The 19,611-nt window shown below is 45.3% G+C and overlaps 1 protein-coding gene across 1 annotated transcript in view; it reads left to right on the top strand.

Annotated features, from left to right (window-relative positions):
• Positions 1-19,611, top strand: part of LOC131498055 (multidrug and toxin extrusion protein 2-like) — a gene marked incomplete at its 5' end in the record, with an annotated part of 60,701 nt that overhangs the window by 8,158 nt on the left and 32,932 nt on the right. Inside the window, 5 exons of the mRNA XM_058704912.1 lie at positions 1,863-2,011; positions 2,797-2,839; positions 3,401-3,445; positions 5,612-5,709; positions 7,292-7,389. Coding sequence (XP_058560895.1) covers positions 1,863-2,011; positions 2,797-2,839; positions 3,401-3,445; positions 5,612-5,709; positions 7,292-7,389 — 433 coding nt within the window. The remainder of the gene's footprint in view (positions 1-1,862; positions 2,012-2,796; positions 2,840-3,400; positions 3,446-5,611; positions 5,710-7,291; positions 7,390-19,611) is intronic.

The raw sequence follows: 19,611 nt of genomic DNA, 5'->3' as shown, positions 1-19,611 counted from the left end.
TCAGCTCCTCAGCTGTTGGTGCATGAGGGTATCCTGGGATAGTTTTTATAGGCTCAGCTAAATGTGGCTCTAAGGGCTAAATGTAGCTCTGGACTGGCACGATAGAGAATGTGAAATTTTCTTTATTTTTTTAATCATTAAAAAAAATTTTTAATGCTTATTTATTTTCAACAGAGAGAGAGAGGGAGAGAGACAGCATGAGCGGGGGAGGGGCAGAGAGCGAGGGAGACACAGAATCTGAAGCGGGCTCCAGGCTCTGAGCTGTCAGCACAGAGTCCGATGCGGGGCTCGAACTCACGAACTGCGCGAGATCATGACCTGAGTTGAAGTCAGACGCTTAAGTGACTGAGCCACCCAGGAGCCCCTGAAATTTTATTTTAAAATAGTTATTTTGTCCCTTTTTTGTTACCATTTCAGTTATTTTTATCCATTTAGTTAGAAAAAGAAAAAGACTAGATCTTTGTTTCCCCACCCACCCATATACAGTGGACGTCTTTCCGTATTAGTAAACGTATTTCTATAATAGCACGTTGTTTCTTGGATTTTAAATGGCCTTTTAAAAAGATCGTAAAGGTCAAGCACCGTCTAGAAACTTTAGGTTATCTAGAAACGTATTTGAAAAAGATGGAGGAAAAATCACTAAAGGTTAACCCTTCTGAGTTATCTTTATTAACTGTTTGGTGAATATCCTCCAAATATTTCCAAATATGGACACTTACACCATTCTAACATCTACATGGTCTTATTACTTTTTCCTGCCATTAAACCATGTGTTTTGGAGAACACATTGAATGAAGTAGGTGGACACATTCCCTTTTAATATTTGCACAATATTCTATGTCCTTTGTACGGCCATTGTTTTTGTTTCCACTGACTCTTTCAAGGCACTTTAAGTTAGACTCCTTTTTGCTTTTGAGAAAGAGACAGCCATTCAGGGTACTTGAAGGAAAGGGAGCGTGAGAAAAGCTCTGAGAAGCCTTGACTCGGCCAAGGCCGCTGGGGGGACCGGGCCTTCCCTGCCCTCCTGTGGCCTGCTCTCCGCTCTGTTCTCTGGCCACCTGGCTGCCCCTCATTTCTGCCTTTTGTGCTCTCGTCACACTTAAACGTCAGGTGATGTCGTTTCTCTGCGCTCAACTCTCCTGTGACCCCGTCTGACTGTGGAGGCCGCTGAGCCCTCTGCTGTCCCCACCGGGGTTCCAGCCCCACAGGCTGCCCTGCTGGGCCTCTCCCAGACGTCTGCCTGGCTCATTCTCTCAGCCCCCGCATGTGTTTGCCAGAAATCCCCTTCTCCGGGAGGCCTGCCATCCGCCCTGTAAACATCGTGCTCCTCCCCCAAGGGTCTGTCCCCCTTCCCTGATGTCTTTTTCTCCAAGCATTACTGCCATTCTAGAGAATGCACTCTAGATCTTAGTTATTTCTGTTTATCGTCTGTCTCCCTTTCCTTCTAGAAAGTCAGCTCCATGATGGCAGGGACTTCTGCCTGCTTTGTTCACTGCTGAGTTAGTTCCCGGGCCCCAAATGCGTGTGGCACATAGTAAGAGTTCAAGAAATACTTGCTGAGCGATCCGGCAGGCTCTAACCCGCGCCTGCTTCTTGCACCTTTGAAGCCCTGCTCTCTGCCATCAGTGCCCTCCATGTCTAACTGTCCCTGTTCCCAGAGACAGGAGACTCCTCGTCCCGGGGCATGTTTAAAATGCCCTTGGTGCCCTTGGCTCAGATGTTGGGGGCGGGAAAAACAGCCGTCCGGCTGCATGGGTGGCCAGCAGGGTGCTCTCCCTTGGGGAGCCGTTTGCGATGCCGGCGGTCCAGGCCTCGGCCCAGTACACGGTGGCCCTCTTTATCACTGCATTTGTTTTCTCCAGTCCTTCGGAGGCAAGAACCTAAAACGCGTGGGGATCATACTCCAAAGAGGAATCCTCATCTTGATGCTGTGTTGCTTTCCTTGCTGGGCCGTCTTCATCAATACGGAGCGTATCCTCCTGCTCTTAAAACAAGACCCCGAAGTCTCCAGGTCAGCAGCATCTCTAATGTCAGAACCCCAGGTTCAGCGTAAGTGACCGTCTGGTCGTCTTAACCTTCATTGACGTTTTGGTCAGTTACCTGGACTTGAACCCCCGTGGAGAATGGAAGCTGTGACTTGTGGATCACAGGGTATTAAGGCTGGCAGGGACCAGCTGGCACAGAGTGACACAGAGTGGCACAGCGTGACACAGTAACCTGACGTCCTGCCCAGAGTGAAGATACAGGATGAGAATGTTAATACCCTTGGCCCCAGTCTACTTTCCCGGTGTTTTGTAAATACGCAGAGGATTTTTTCCCTCCCAGAAGCAAAGGAGCAATATAGTTGCTTAGAGTTCTTAGAGTTGGGTTTTTTTTTAACCTACAATTCCAGCAAACTCTGGAATTTGTCTTCAGGATACACGGGATCACGGGATGCAAGGAGGCATCTCTCTTTTCTAGAACACTGTTCGTCTTGCTTCAGTGTGAGGTACAGCTACAGTCCTGACCCAAAACCTTTCTGAACTTTGCCCGACTTTTAGTTCATTTTGCTCTGTTCATTCCATCTTTTCTAAGAATGAGCTGAAAGACGTAAAGTCAGACTTCCCTGTAAAAGCAGACGTGTAGCAAGCCTAACATAGTGTTAAACTGGGTTGTGGAAAAAGCCTTTTCAGAGTGGTATTAAATTTCTCCTGTGTAAATTATGTTTAATTTTTAGGAACCATGTGGATTCAATTTGAAGAAGTACGGCAGCAATTGTTTGAATATTAACTGAAGGCTGTTTGTTGTTTATTTCAGGATAGCCCAGATTTATGTGATGATTTTCATTCCTGCTCTTCCTGTAAGTGTCGAGGATATTTTGTGTCCTGGGACGCCCCAAGCAGCTCATGAATAGTGTCATGCCTGTGCCTCCCCTCTTTCTGTTTATTTTGTCATAGTCCTGTTCCCGTGTAAGTTCAGTGTGTAGTTCTTGGACCTGTCATCCCATCCTTACTGCTTCTCAGAGCTTGTACCACTTTGATATCCAACAGCTTGAACGTAATACCCACACCGATGAGGGGGAAGAGCTTTCTGTCCTTATTCTGTGGGTGCTTTTGACTGCAGATTAATTAGGATGTTTCCGGGGCCCCTCTGGGATTGGGGAAAGTACTGCCAGCTGGCACTCTCAGAGCCATTCAGACGTCAAGGTAGTGAGCCGTTCGCAGATTCGGCCGGTTCGAGGTCTGAGGGTCCTTTCCGGAAAATTCCAAACAGCATCCTAGCATTTGATCCGCGTGGGTCTGGGTCTCTGATTTTGAGGTCGCATCAGGAGGAAATACCTTCTTGAGAAACAGAACTGTCAGAAACTGTTGGAATTATTCCTTCATGTTAACAAGAGGTGTTTTTCTGTTTTATCTCCTAGGCAGCGTTCCTGTTCCAGCTGCAGACAAGATATTTACAAAGTCAGGTATAGAGCCTTTGGATCTTTTTACTCCGGGATCCCTAGAAACGTGTAGTAGATATTCTTAGGGAGTTCTCCGTGAAAGTCATTCACAGTTTTATTTCCCTGGAATTTTACCCAGAGCTCCTTGTTTGGGAAACCTGAGGTCTTGTAAATGGATTTTGTCCAGCTCAGGAGAGATGCCCATCTCAACCTGTCAGATTCCTGCGCCTACCTCTTGTTTTACTCTGCAGCCCCTGCCTCCCACAACACCCACAACACTGCACCCCTTCCCTCCTCTGTGGGCTGCCTGCTGGCTTTGGGTCTGACCTCAGGCCCGGCTCTAGTGCCTGTGCTTTAGAGGAAGAGGCTGCAGAGTTCTGTGGGGTTTACGGCGCCCCCAGGAACCAGAGGGACAAGGGGCATGGAGGGGAAGGCTAAGGGCAGAGCTGAGGGGGAGCTCTGCCTCTCTGTGTCCCCAGGTCCCTCTTACGTGAGCCGCCCGCTTGCCTTCATGTAACTTTTATCCACAGAAGCCGCTCTACTTTGATGGTGGCCAACTGTTTTTTAAAAAAAAAATGTAGACTTTTTTTTTTTTTTTTTTGTAAGTTTATCTGTCTTAAGAGAGAGTGCGAGCAGGAGAGGGGCAGAGGGAGAGGGAGAGAGAGAATCCCAAGTAGGCTCCACGCTGTCAGCGCCCAGAACCCAACATGGGGCTCAATCTCATGACCCCGGGATCATGCCCTGAGCCAAAACCGAGAGTCAGACGCTCAACAGACTGAACCACCCGGGCACCCCAAATGTAGAGTCTTCAAGAAAATGTTTACCTGAGGACTAATGTAGAGTAGGCAAGAGACACACGAGAAGTGAGGAATGAGGCCCCGTAAATAATGGGGGCGAATGTCCACCGCATACCTGCTGGGGACCAGGCCCTGCTGGGTGCTTCGTGTGAGGTGACCTCATGAACCTTCACCTTGGCCCTGGACAGAAGTTAGGTAACTCGGCCTGAGTGTCTCCCATGGGGTCTTCCTGGGACACCTCGTGCCATGCACCAATTTGCTGTCCATGCAGTCATCCCTTCTCTTCTATCTCTGTGTTACTGTGATAGAAACGATGGCCCAGCGGGTCATTCAAAAGCTTTTAGAAGCTTCTAGTTGGCCGGGCTCGCAGCTGCACCAGTGGGGGAGACGTGGCCAGCAGCTCTGACCCTGGCCGTCGATGTCCTCTGTGACCGTGCTGTCATTCAGAACCCTTGCCTGTGTACCTCTGAGTGTTCGGCTGACCACCTCTTTAGGAAAACTCACTCTTCCTGCTGCAAGAGTCTTAACTGTTCTCACGAGACCACATTCTCCGCTCACCAGAGGAGTGGAAACTTCCCCACGCAACCCGGCTAAAGCAGTTGTATGTCCTGCCTTTTAACTCGACCCTAACGCGCTCTGCCCAGAGTTTCAGGGACCTCCCACGGGTTAAAGGGCTCGGTCCCTCGAGACTCCCCTCCCCCCACCTTCCGGTGCCCACGTTGCCCCCTGTGCTGCAGGTTGGAGGTTTCCACGACCACCAGCCTGGTTCCGTTAATTTTTTAGAGCTACTCCCAGGACTCACGAAGAGTTTGCTTACGATTTGCCGGTTTATTACAAAAGGGTGTGGCAAAGAACGCAGGCCAAACACCCAGATGGCAAGGTGTGTGGGACAGGGTCCGGAATTTTCACAGCACGTCCTCGTGTACACAGCCTGGAGGCTGTCTGAACCCCGTGATTCTGCGGTTTCAGGGGAGGCTCCCTCACGTAGGCGGGATTGATCACTTCCTCTATTCCCAGCCCCCCTCCCCTCTCCCGAAAATGAGCGAAGGGCTGAAAATGTCAAGCTCCTAACAACCATGGCTTGGTTGTTCTGGTGAGCAGCTCCCATCCAGGAGCCCACCCAGAGTCATTAGGACAAAAGGCGCCCTTGTCACCCAAGAAATTCCAAAGGATTTAGGAACTCTGTGTCAAGAACCCGGGTTGAAGACCAAATATTAGAACAAAGGATCCGCCTCGTGCCCCTGCCACTGAGAAGTTCTAGGGGAGTTAGGAGCTCCGTGCCAGGAAGCGGGGGTGGGGTGGGGGCAGAGACCAGTATATATGCTTCCCATTACGTCACACCACATAACCGATCAGCTTTTGAAAATGCTGTTTTCCTGTTTGGGGATTTTAGGGCATCATCATGCCTCAAGTGATCACTGGGGTTGCAGCAAACGTGATCAATGTGGGCATGAACGCCCTCCTGCTCTATGCCCTGGACCTCGGAGTGGTGTAAGTTGTGACCCGTTCGTTCCCCAAGTGCCGAGTGTCTGCTGGCCGCGGCCCTGGGGGCTGGGATATGGGGGGGTGAAGCGGCCTGGGAGGGAATCCCCATGGGGTGGGGGCTGGTGTCCTGGAGCACCTGGGGGGGCAGTCAGCCCAGGCTGTGGGGAGGAGTGCGGGCGTTAGCTGGGGGAGAATGTTGTGGAAGAGGTGACGTTGTGAGCTGACACCTGCCTGTCCGGTGGAGTTAGTGTGAGAGGGCGTCGCTGCAGCCCGTGAAGACTGAGATGCCAGACCTGAGCAAAGGCAGGAGGGGGCAGAGGACTGTCGGGATCTCCCACTAGCTCTCAGTTGTAAGAAATCAAGCCAGTTCCATCTCTGTGAAGCTGGAGAGTTGGAGGGTCCCACGAGGAAGGCAGCGTCAGTTTGGACCTCCCGCCAGTAGGCACCATGCTGTCGATCCATCCCTGACTTGAACCCTCTGGTGCGCTGGCCCAGGTCCAGCCCCCTTCACGTGGGCCGACGTGGTCACACGAGCACTCGAGATATATTATGAATGAAATGTAGTAAAATGAGATAGAGTAGAAAATAGTGTATGGAGGTCTTTTCATGAGACTTTGTGCGTACACATATGAATGTGGGTACCAGGTAGTGATGGAAATTTAGTTCTGTTAGTTGCAGTAATACACGTGTGTGTACACACACACACACACACACACACGTATTTGTACATTTGTACGTTTGTATATAAGTCATTAAGTGATGGGTAGTAGAGAGGTGGACTATAAGAATAATCAATGAAAAAAGGTTTGTAACATCTTCTGCCAGAAAAGCCAGAGGCTTTGACCATGGGGGGCGGGAGCATGAGTCGGCAGGCAGGTCTGAGAGCTGGTGACATCGACCCACATAAACACCTGATTGGCACCCGGTTTGTCCGGCTTTCCTCTGCAGGTGCACCTCACGGACCATCTCATAGAAGTTTCTTGAACAGGTGTACGGAGGACAGTTTGGATAGTTGGAAAAGAGGAGAAGAACACATAGGAATGGGTTAATAAGTGATACAGTGTGAGGATTGGTCGGAAGATTAAAATGAAAAAATAGGAAGCAAGCAGGGGTCTGGGCTCCCTGTGCCAGGGTGGGGCATCATTTAATTTGTGGTGATAAAATGTCATCTAAGATGCTCTAAGGTTGTCTTGTAATTGAAAACAAATTTATTATAATCCTGGGAAATAACTGTGAACCTTAGACCAGTATTTTGAACACAGTAGTTGTTTTTGATATTCTACTTAGCTGACTACATTTAAGAATTTATCTGATCGGTTATTTCGGGCTGTTAGGACAAAGGACGGTGACAAGTGTGTATGTCCTTCTATTTTTCTGGTGATGAACAGTAACATTTGGCTCTTCCACAAAATTGTTGGTCAGTTATAAGTGGACAGTGTATTTAAATCATTAAAAGATAGTCCACAAGTTCTAGGCTTTTCTAATAACTGTAATTCTTAAAACAGAGCAAAAGCTTGTCAGGGGTAGTCTGTTTATTTATATTTGGACAGAATATACTCCCAGGTAATGATCACTTTCTCTCCTTCAGAGGATCTGCCTGGGCAAACACCACTTCCCAGTTCCTCCTGTCTGCTCTCCTTCTCCTGTACATGTGGTGGAAAAAAATCCACGTCGATACCTGGGGAGGTATGAGAACTTTGATTTACATTATGATATTTGTTATTCAGAAGGATGTAATTCGGGTGTTTGGATATTTTTCCCCCAGAGAGTTTTTTTTAATCTTTTTGGAAAATTTAAAAAATTAAGGAAAATATTTGTATACAGAAAATATAAAAATTATAGGTCACTATGAGTTTTTTTTTTTAATGTCCATAAAGGCAGCTTTTGGTCATAGAAAATGGTTGGCAGCTGTTGGGTTTAAGAATTGATATTTAAGGGGCGCCTGGGTGGCACAGTCGGTTGAGCGTCCGACTTCAGCCAGGTCACGATCTCGCGGTCCGTGAGTTCGAGCCCCGCGTCAGGCTCTGGGCTGATGGCTCGGAGCCTGGAGCCTGTTTCCGATTCTGTGTCTCCCTCTCTCTCTGCCCCTCCCCCGTTCATGCTCTGTCTCTCTCTGTCCCAGAAATAAATAAAAAACGTTGAAAAAAAAATTAAAAAAAAAAAAAAAGAATTGATATTTAAGGAATTAAAATTGCAGATACAAAATCTAAATTTTTCTTTGCAAATCATCCTGCTGTGTTAAAACACAGTTTGATTGATATCTTATCGACTCAGGTGAACAGATTGAGTTCTTAAATAATAGTACCACTTAAAGTTTCGCCAAATTCCCTTAAATATAAGTGTAACATGCATTTGTAAGTTTAGTAAAATAGATTTGTTTTGTTTTCTAATTTTTTAAATTGTGGTAAAATGTATATAACATAAAACTTGCTATTTTAGCCATTTTAAGTGCCCTTAAATACATTCACAGTGTTTGGTAACCATCACCACAATCTAGTTCTAAAACATTTTTATCACCCCAAACAAAAATTCTGTACCAGTTAAGCAGTCACTGCCCATTTTTTCTCCCTCTAGACCCCCAGTAACTTCCAATCTACTTTCTGTTGATCTGGTACCTTGAAACTTTGCTGAAGTCATTCATTAGCTCTGAAGGCTTTCTGGTTGACTCTTTGGGTGATTCTGTATATAAGATGATACCATGTGCGAATAGAGATAATTTTACTTCTTCCCTCCCGGTTTTGATGCCTTTTCATTTCTTTTCTTGATGAATCGCTCTGAGTACAACCTCTAGTGCAGTGTTGAATAGAAGTAGCAAAAGTGAACGTCTTTGTCTTGTTTCTGATTTTAGGGGTAAAGTTTTCAGACTTTAGCCATTGATACGACATATGCGAGTTTTTCATAGAAGCCCTTCGTCAGGTTGAGAAAGTTTCCCCTATTCCTAGTTTGTCAAGTGTTTTTGTTCATAAAAGGGTATTGGACTTTTTTTTTTTTCCTGCATTAACTGAGATGATCACTCTTTGTTTTTTCTTCCATTTTATTAATGTGGTGTACTGCATTGATTGATGTTAATCATCTCGTGTGTTCTTGGGACAAATCCCATTTGGTCACTGTGTGCGATCGTTTAAATGTGTTGCTGGGTGTGGTTTGCCAGTATTTTGTCGAGGATTTTTACATCTAGATTCATAAGGGATATTGTTCTGTGATTTTCTTTTCTTGTGTTGTCTTAATCTGGCTTTGGTGTCGAGGTGATGCTGGCCTCAGAACGAGGCTGTGGGTTTGGTACCATTATTTCTCTTCTGTGTTTTGGAAGTTTGAGGAGAATTGGTGTCAGTTCTTCAAATATTTGCTTTGATTCACTGGTGAAGCCGTAAGGTCTTGGACTTTGTTGGGAAATTCTGATTGCCTGTTCAGTCTCTTATTAAAGGTTTGTTGAGATTTTCTCTTTGTGTTCGGTCACTTGAGGTAACTTGTGTGTTTCTAGGAATTTGTCATTTCGTCTAGTTATTTGATTTGTTGCCACACAGTTCCTAGAACTCTCATATTTTTTATTAAAGTCAGGTTGGTAGTAACATCCCCACTGTTATTTTTGATTTTAGTTATTTGAGCCTTCTTTTTCTCTTGGTCAGTTTAGCTAAAGTTTTTTCAATTTTGTCGATCTCTTTTCGTTTGTTTGTTTTTGTTTCATTTTTTCAAAGAATCGGTTTTTGGTTTTCTGGTTCTCTCTTGTTATTTTTCCATTCTCTACTTCATTTATTTCTGCTTTAATCTGCATTATTTATGTTGTTCTGGCTTTGGGTTTAATTTGCTCTTTTTCCATCTCCTCAATGTGTAAAATTAATTTTATCCATTTGAGAGCTTTTTTCTTTTGCAATGTAGGCATTTACAGTTATAAATGTCCCTTTGAGTACTCCTTCACTTCATCTAGTGTGGTGGGTTGTGTATTTGTTTTCTTTTGTTTCAGTGTGCTGTTTTTTTTTTCGTTGAACTTCTGCTACACTTTTTATTTTTTTTTTTATTTTTATTTTTTTTTTAATTTTTTTTTTTTTTCAACATTTTTTATTTTTATTTTTGGGACAGAGAGAGACAGAGCATGAACGGGGGAGGGGCAGAGAGAGAGGGAGACACAGAATCGGAAACAGGCTCCAGGCTCCGAGCCATCGGCCCAGAGCCCGACGCGGGGCTCGAACTCACGGACCGCGAGATCGTGACCTGGCTGAAGTCGGACGCTTAACCGACTGCGCCACCCAGGCGCCCCACTGCTACACTTTTTAATAAAGTGTATTTATTTAGGGTGAGAGCAGGAGGAAGGGCAGAGAGAGCAGGAGAGAGAGACAATTCAAAGGCGGCTCCGCACTGTCAATGGAGAGCCTGACGCCTGATGTGGGACTCAAACTCATGAACTGTGTGTGACATCATGATCTGAGCCGAAACCAAGAATGTGACACTTAACAAACTAAGCCACGCAGGTGCCCCTTCAGAGTTGTTTTTCAAATTGTCCCTTGTGTTTTGTTTAAGAGTGTGTTTAATTTGGGGCACCTGGGTGGCTCAGTCGGTTGAGCATCCAACTTCGGCTCAGGTCATGATCTCACGGTTCGTGGGTTCGAGCCCCACGTCGGGCTCTGTGCTGACAGCTCGGAGCCTGGAGCCTGCTTCGGATTCTGTGTCTCCCCCTCTCTCTGCCCCTCCCCTGCTTGCATTCTTCTCTCTCTCTGTCTCAAAAATGAATGAAACATTTTTTTTAAAAGTGTTTAATTTTTACATGTATATGAATTTTTTGGATTTCCTTCTGTTACTGGTTTTATCCTTATTCTGTTGTGGTTGGAGAAGATACTTCGTATGAGATCGGTCTTCCCAAATGACTCTAAACTTGTTTTGTGACCTGACACATGGGCTGACCTGGAGAATGTCCCGTGTGCACTTGAGAAGAGTATTGCTGATGTTGGGTGGAGAGCTGTGTACAAGTCTGGTGTGTAGTGTTGTTTTAAGTCCTCTCTTTCCTTAGTGATCTCTGTCTGCATGTTCCATTCGTTACCGAAAATAGTACTGGAGTCTCCAACTATTTTGTGGAACTGTCTAATTCTCTAGTTGTGTAAATGTTTGCTTCGTATTTTATGGGGCTGTGTTGCTTGGTCCCTGCCCGTTTATCGTTGTTGTGTCTTCGTGATACACTGACTGTCTCATCAACGTATAATGTCCTTCAGGGGCACCTGGCTGGCTCAGTCGGTTAAGCGTCCCAAGTTCGGCTCGGGTCATGATCTCGCGGTTCGTGAGTTTGAGCCCGGCATAGGGCTCTGCAGACCCTGCTTCAGATCCTGCTCCCTCCCTCTCTGCCTCTCCCCCACTCATGCTTTCTCCCTCTCTCTCTCTGTGTCTCAAAAATAAATATTAAACACACACACGTATATAATGTCCTTTTGTTTTCTGTAATAGATTTTGACTTAAAGTTATTTTGTCTAATCTTGGTCTAGTCACCCCAGCTCTCTTTGGGTTCCTACCCCAGTTCTCTTTGGGTTACTACTGATATAGAATATATATATGTATTTTTTTTAAATTTTTTTTTTTCAACGTTTTTTATTTATTTTTGGGACAGAGAGAGACAGAGCATGAACGGGGGAGGGGCAGAGAGAGGGAGACACAGAATCGGAAACAGGCTCCAGGCTCCGAGCCGTCAGCCCAGAGCCCGACGCGGGGCTCGAACTCACGGACCGCGAGATCGTGACCTGGCTGAAGTCGGATGCTTAACCGACTGCGCCACCCAGGCGCCCCTAGAATATATTTTTTAATCATCTTTCTCTCAGCCTATTTGTTGCTTTCTGAGTCACTTTTCTGTCACCAAAGTGAGGCTTCTATAGATAGCATATAGTTACATCGTGTTTTTTAGTCCATTTGGTCAGTATCTGCCTTTTTATTGGAGAATTTAATCTGTTTACATTTAAAATAATTGCTGATAAGGGCAGACTTTCTTTGCCATTTTATTATTTGCTTTCTGTTTGTCTTAGACCTTTTTTGTGTTTCATTTCCTTCTGTACTGCCTTCTTGGGGGTTTAGTTGATTTTTTTTTTTTTTTTTTTTTTTGGTTAGGGAACTGTTTTGATTCCATTCTCATTTCCTTTCCTTTGTGTAGATAATTTAGATTTTTCCCTTCATTGTTACCATGGGGATTATATTTAATATCTTAAATTTACAACAACCCTGTTTGAATGGATACCACCTTAATTTCAGTAGCATCCCAAAATGCTACTCCTATCCAGCTCTCTCCACCACCCCTTTCTGTTGTTGTTTCACTGACGACCTCTTTATTCACATGTGCTCAGTAACAGAGGTTCGTAATTCTTTTCTATGCATTGGTCCTTTGAATTATGGAGGCGAGGCGATAAATCATGGAGTTACAAAGCAAACATACAGTAATCATACTGGTCTTTATATTTGTGCACATAGTTACCTTTACTGGAGACCTCTGTTTGTTCACACAACTTTTGAGTTACTCTCTGGCTTCCTTTCTTGTCAACCGGAAGGACTCCCTTTAACATGTTTTTTAGGGTAGGTCTGGTAGTAACAAAATTCCTGAGCTTTTGTTTAACTGGGTATATTTTAATTTCTACTTCATTTTTTAAGGACATTTTCATCAGATACAGAAGTCTTGGTTGACAGTTATTTTCTTTTGGCGATTGATTGATTGATTGATCGAGAGCACATGCACCCTCTCATGTGAGTAGGGGAGGGGCAGAGAGAGCGGGAAAGAGAGAAACTTAAGCAGGCTCCAATGCAGGGCTCGATCCCACAACCCTGGGATCATGATCTGAGCCAAAACGATGAGTCAGATGCTTAAGCAAACTGAGCCACCAAGGCGCCCCTCTTTCAGCAATTTAAATGTCATTCCACTGCCTTATGGCCTCCATGGTTTCTGATGAGAAACTGTAGGTTAATCGTCTTGAGGATTCCTTGTACGTGATGAGTCACTTCTCTCCTGCTGCCTTAAAAAATTCTTTGTCTTTGACAATATGATTATAATGTGTCTTGCTGTGGATCTCATTGAGTTGATCTCATTCGCAGTTTGTTGAGTTCTTAGATGTGTATATTGTTATTTTTCTGGCAGCCTTTAATCTACTTCCTGTCAATGGATTTGCCTGTTCTGAACATTTCACAGAACTTAAACCGCACAATATGTGGTCCTCTGTGACTGGTTTATTTCACTTAGCCCGATATTTTCAAGGCTCATCCATGTTGTAGCTTGTATCAGTGTTTCCATTTCTTTTCCCAGGTGAATCATATTCGGTCATACATGGTATCATGGAGATACCATGTTTTACTTACCCATTGAACACTTAATGGGTATTTGGGTTCTACTTTTTGGCTATTTTCTATAATGTTACCGTCCACACTCATGTACAAGTTTTTGTGTGGATATATCTTTCAGTTCCTTTTGGTAAATAAGTAGGAGTGGGATTACTAGGTCCTATGGTAATTCTGTGATTAACCATCTGCAGAATTGCCCGACTGTTTTCCAAACTAAAACATGATTTTACGTTCCCACCACATCCTCACCAGCACTTATTCTGTTTTCCTTTTTATTTTATTACTATTTTTTAATTCTAGCTATCCTATTAGGTAGGAAGAGGTGGCTTGGGATTTTGACTTTCATTTCCCTGATGGCAGCTGGTGTTGAGTATCTCGGGTTTCTTGGCTTGCTCCGCTCTTGTATTTCCTTTTTTCTTTACATTTCTTCGCTCCTCTGTCTGCAAGAACACTTCCTGTCGCGCCATTCGATTAGATTACATGCTTCGCCTCATTACATAGTTCCGTTATCAGATCCTCCACCTTTATCACCTGATTAGATTCCGTAGCCCTTTGACGTCCTTCCTGGTAACTGGAACACAAATTTAAATGGCTTCTGATTGGATTCTGTAGCTTGTGATTTTGGCCCTGTGGCTATAGCACTAAGTCACAAATGACTGAATACATATTTTTGAATGTTTATTTATTTTTGAGACAGAGAGAGACAGATCGCGAGTGGGGGAGGGGCAGAGAGAGAGGGAGACCCAGAATCTGAAGCAGGCTCCGGGCCCCGAGCTGTCAGCACAGAGCCCGACATGGGGCTCGAAACTCACAAACCGTGAGATCATGACCGGAGCCAAAGTCAGATGCTTAACCGACTGAGCCACCCAGGCACCCCCGGCATTCTTTTCTTTTCTTTTTTTTAAAAAAAGAATTTTTTTTTTTTACATTTATTTATTTCTGAGAGACAGAGTGAGACAGTGAGAGTGGGGGAGGAGCAGAGAGAGAGGGAGACACAAGATCGGAAGCAGGCTCCAGGCTCTGAGCTGTCAGCACAGAGCCCTACACGGGGCTCGAACCCACAGACCGTGAGATCATGACCTGAGCCGAAGTCGGACACTCAACCGACTGAGCCACCCAGGCGCCCCCCAGCATTGTTTTCTTAGCACAAAGGTGGATCTGCTGGCTAAGCTCTATGCCATGGTGTTATATCTACCCATAAGGGGTACTATATAGGTTAATAGAAGTCCTGGTTCCAGGCTCTTTTTATCTTACTTCTCCACGGTATATAGTTTCCACTCCCAAGGTCACTTCATGGACCAAGATGCTACTATGTTCCAGTTAGTAGGAAGGAGAAGGGAGGAAAACAGCACATTCACACACCCCCTTTAAGTGTGTTAAAAGTTCCTGACAGGTGCCCACACCGATTCTGATTTACCCTGTTGGCCAGTACATAGCCCCATGGTCATATTAAGCTGCAAGAAAAGGATACATGGCCCCTAAACTTCTTGTAAGTTTATTTCTGTGAAACATTGTGAAGGATAAGGATGTCAGTTTTGCTTGGCAAATAGCAGTCCCTGCTGCAGTTGGGAACCATGAAGTGCTCAGGAAACGCCAACAGCTCTGGCTCTTCTCCTGCATTCACCCTGGATGCTCATTTATCTCGCGAGATTTTGTGCATGCTCCTGCTTGGCAAAGTTCCCCAAAAAGTCGATCATTTTACTGATCGATATAAACGCTTCTTAATTAAGTGAATTGAAACTGTGGCATGCTAATTTTCAGTCAAATGCTGCAGATCAAATCAGAGTTTGCTTACAGTCAGAAAAACTCCATGTGCGCTTTTTAAAACAAAACGAAATCTGTTAACAGTGATAAAAGAGAAGCGAGTTTAGGTCCTTCTACTTTAAGTCTTCCTTATAATCAGCCTCCTTTCATTTGTTTCTTTTCAATTAAAAAAATTTTTTTTCTTTTTTTAGTGTTTATTTTTGAGAGAGAGGGGCAGAGTGCAAGTGGGGGAGGGGAAGAGAGAGAGAGAGGGAGACACAGTCCGAAGCAGGCTCCAGGCTTTGAACTGTCAGCACACAGCCTGGTGCGGGGCTCGAACTTACGGACTGTGAGATCATGGCCTGAGCCGAAGTCAGACACTCAGCTGACTGAGCCACGCAGGTGCCCCTCTCTTCACTTTTAAAAGCAGAAACGGGGGCACCTGGGTCGCTCAGTCAGTTGAGCGTCTGACTCTTGATTTTGGCTCAGGTCGTGATCCCAGGGTCATGGGATTGAGCCCCACATCGGGCTCTGCACTGGGCGTGGAGCCTGTTTAAGGTTCTCTCTGGTCCTTTGTCCCTCTCCTTTGCTCTCTTGCCCTCTCTCTCAAAAATGAAATGGAGGGGCGCCTGGATGGCGCAGTCGGTTAAGCGTCCGACTTCAGCCAGGTCACGATCTCGCGGTCCGTGAGTTCGAGCCCCGCGTCAGGCTCTGGGCTGATGGCTCGGAGCCTAGAGCCTGTTTCCGATTCTGTGTCTCCCTCTCTCTCTGCCCCTCCCCCGTTCATGCTCTGTCTCTCTCTGTCCCAAAAATAAATAAAAAACGTTTAAAAAAAAAAAAAAAAAATGAAATGGAATGGAATCTTAGAAAACGTGTTGGCCTCATTCTGCCCAGTGTCCACATCTACACGTAGACAACGTTCAATCGTTTTCTCTTGTCAGATCACAGTTCTTAATCATTTCTGATTCTTTTTGTTTTAAAGTCAAAATGAGGAGGGGCGCCTGGGTGGCTCAGTCCGTTAAGCGTCCGACTTCAGCTCAGGTCACGATCTCGCGGTCCGCGGGTTCGAGCCCCGCGTCGGGCTCTGGGCTGATGGCTCAGAGCCTGGAGCCTGCTTCCGATTCTGTGTCTCCCTCTCTCTCTGCCCCTCCCCCGTTCATGCTCTGTCTGTCTCTCTCTGTCTCAAAAATAAACGTTAAAAAAAATTTTTTTTTTAAATAAAGTCAAAATGAGGAAAACTCACGTATCTTGTAACAGCTTCGTTGAGGCATATGATACAGACGCTGTAAAATCCAGTTTGAGGACGTTTCTTCTTGTCACTGCAGTCCCTCCCTGTCCTTGCCCTGTCTTCATCCTGAGCCTCAGGCAGTCACTAATGTGCTCTCAGCCTCCGTGGAGTCCCCTTTTCTGGACCATCATAAATATTTTACGTTGTACCTAAACCATCGGTTATGAGGCAGGCTAATGGCCTCTGCAGAGGTGGCTAATAAGGAAGGTGATCTTATACATACCATGTAAAGTAATTCTTAGCTCTTTGCTCAATTTTTGTCTTTGTTTTTATCTCCCTTCACCCCTTAGTTTTAACGGTGGAGGAAAAAGGGCCACATCCAAACACTTTTTTATAGACACAAATGCCTATTTGGGACCCTCTGCAAATCTAGGTCATTATACCAGGTTGGTAGATGCTTTAATGTTAGGAGGTGGGTAGGATTTGGGTGTGGATTGATTTATCTGCTGTGAAATTATTAACTGTTTAGCGTTCTTTAAATATTGACCAACATTTTTCTAAATACTCTCTCAGTACTTACGTAACTAAGACCCCCAAACTCAAGAGTTAACAATTTAGGGGCGCCTGGGTGGCTCAGTAGGTTAAGCGTCCGACTCTCAGGGTTACATCAGGTATTTCCAAAGTACTGTTTGTGCCCATTCAGATGCCCTTTTCTCAGCCCGGTGTCCCTCCTGTCCCGCAAATACTTGTCCTAATTGTTTTCTCTTCACAATCCAGCCTGTTGTTTACTTAGCTTTCAAGACCTTGTTCTGCGTGTGTGGTCCCCATAGTCCAGCCCAAAGCTTCTATTGCAACTGCTTGCTGTCCGTGGGGCCTGTGTGGGTCTGGTTTCATAAGGTCCAGGGCCTTTGGTCTGTCTGGCCCCCTGAAACTGATTGCCGTGAACCAGCACCCCGGCAACTTGCATCAGTAATATATGACAGTACGATTCGTCCCACACACTTCACGGGCGTTATCTATGCTCCCAAGGAGTCACTCTGTTTTAGGTGTGTCTTTTCTTTTTTTTTTTTTTTTTTTTTATTTTTGGGACAGAGAGAGACAGAGCATGAACGGGGGAGGGGCAGAGAGAGAGGGAGACACAGAATCGGAAACAGGCTCCAGGCTCCGAGCCATCAGCCCAGAGCCCGACGCGGGGCTCGAACTCACGGACCGCGAGATCGTGACCTGGCTGAAGTCGGACGCTTAACCGACTGCGCCACCCAGGCGCCCCTAGGTGTGTCTTTTCTAAATAGCATATGGCATTATTCCTTCTAAGAATCTACAGTTTCTAATCAGTGCCTTTACCCGTTTGCATTTATTGTCATTAAAACATATTAGGACCTACTTACTAGGAATTACTCTGTGTTTTCTATTATTTCATGGTTTTACCTTGCTTTTTTTCCCCCCTTACTTCTTTACTTGTAATCGGTTTTCTTTCTGTCTTTACTGTACTCTTACTGTAACTCTTTTTTTTTTTTTTTTTTTTTACTGTAACTCTTGATTTGGGAGGTGGGGGCACGTTGTTCCGCATGTTGTTCAGCGTGGTGACTCTGGATCCAGATCGCCGCCGTTAGGTCCCATCTTGAAGTGGGATCTGGGGAGCACTACCTAACTTCCGTGTCTCCATTTCCCTATTTGTGAAATGATGATAATGAAAACTAGGGCCTACGGGGGCACCTGGGTAGCTCAGTTGGTTGGGCGTCTGACTTTGACTCAGGTCATGATCTCATGGTTTGTGAGTTTGAGCCCTGCATCGGACCCTGCGCTGACCATAGGAGCCTGCTTGGGATTCTCTCTCTCTCCCTCTCTTTCTGCCCCTCCCTTACTCGTGTTCGTGCTCTCGAAATAAATAAGCTTTACAAAAATCATAGGGCCTACATCCTTTAATTGTGAAGATTTAACTGAGTTATCCCTGTGAAGGGTTTAGAACAAAGACTGTGACAAAGTGCACTCAACAAATGTTAGCTGCCATTTTTTTTTTTTTAGTATGCTAAACTGTTTTTAATTGTTTTACAGTCCCAAGCGCTTTATCATGTTTCCCTTCAACTTTTTATTTTCAAGATGTTCAAGCCCACTGAAAAGTAGAATGGTTTAACGGTCATTCGACTCTTCTTTCCCTTAATTTCCTGATTGTTAACATGTTGCCTTGTTTGTTTTTGTTTTTCCCTTTATGTGTGTGTGTCTTGCCATGTGGTGAATCGCAGACATGACATTTCGCCACCAACTAGTTCAGCATGTGTCTCTCCTAAATGACATTCTCCCAAATAACCACCATATGGTCGTGGAGGAAAACACAAAAGAAGACGTTATTGAATGTGATATTCATTAATGTCCTAAGATGTGCCTTCTGTATTCAAATTTCCATACCTGTTTTTTTGTAAATTTTTTTAATGTTTATTTATTTTTGAGAGAGAGAGAGAGAGAGAGAGAGAGAGAGAGAATGAGCGGGGGAAGGGCAGAGAGAGAGGGAGATACAGAATCCGAAGCAGGCTCCGAGCTCTGTGCTGACAGCTCAGAGCCCGATGTGGGGCTCAAACCCACAGACCGCGAGATCATGACCTGAGCTGAAGTCGGATGCTCAACCGACTGAGCCACTCAGGCGCCCCTCCATACCTGTTTTTATGATCCAGGGTCCAGTGAGGGTCCATGCATCACCTTTGGTTGTTGTTGCTTTAGCCCCTTTTTATCTAAAACAATCTTCCCGGGGCGCCTGGGTGGCGCAGTCGGTTAAGCGTCTGACTTCAGCTCAGGTCACGATCTCGCGGTCCGTGAGTTCGAGCCCCGCGTCAGGCTCTGGGCGGATGGCTCGGAGCCTGGAGCCTGCTTCCGATTCTGTGTCTCCTTCTCTCTCTGCCCCTCCCCCCTTCATGCTCTGTCTCTCTCTGTCTCAAAAATAAATAAACGTAAAAAAAAAAAAAATTAAAAAAAAATAAATAAATAAAACAATCTTCCCAGAGCACCTGGGGGGCTCAGTCCATTAAGCATCCAACTTCGGCTAAGGTCCTGATCTCGCAGTTCATGAGTTCAAGCCCCGTGTCGGGCTCTGCGCTGACAGCTCAGAGCCTGGAGCCTGCTTCAGAGTCTGTGTCTCCCTTTCTCTCTGCCCCTCATCCGCTCACACTCTGTCTCTCAAAAAATAAGTAAACATTAAAAAAAAAAAATTGAACAATCTCCCCATCTTTTTTTGTTTTCCTGGTGCTGATTTTTCAAAGAGCCTGTGCCATTTTTTTCAGTGAATGTCTTAGACTCTGGATTTCTCCCCTCATGTTAGTTTCCTCATGAGCAGATTCCGATTAAAGCGTTTAGTCAGGAATACTATGAAGAGGGTGGTGTGTACATTTTAATCCGAGACCTATAATCGCAGGTGGCCCTGGCTTTGATCATTTGGCTTGAGGTAGTGAGTGCCAGGTTCCTTCGTGGGAAATATACATTTTCTCCTTTGTAATTAGAGAGTAATCTGTAACACGACAGAGAGGATTTGACTGTCTGGGACTCCAGTAAATTCTCATTCGGTGGTTTAGCATCCGCTGCTGATTCGCACTTGAATAATGACTACAGTGGCGGTTTCAAATATTCTTACGTTTTCAGTGTGTGTACTTGCC

Source organism: Neofelis nebulosa, chromosome 16 (genome assembly GCF_028018385.1).
Source record: "Neofelis nebulosa isolate mNeoNeb1 chromosome 16, mNeoNeb1.pri, whole genome shotgun sequence".
In the NCBI taxonomy this organism is placed as follows: Eukaryota; Metazoa; Chordata; class Mammalia; order Carnivora; family Felidae; genus Neofelis; species Neofelis nebulosa.
This window is presented reverse-complemented; position numbering and strand designations above follow the sequence as displayed.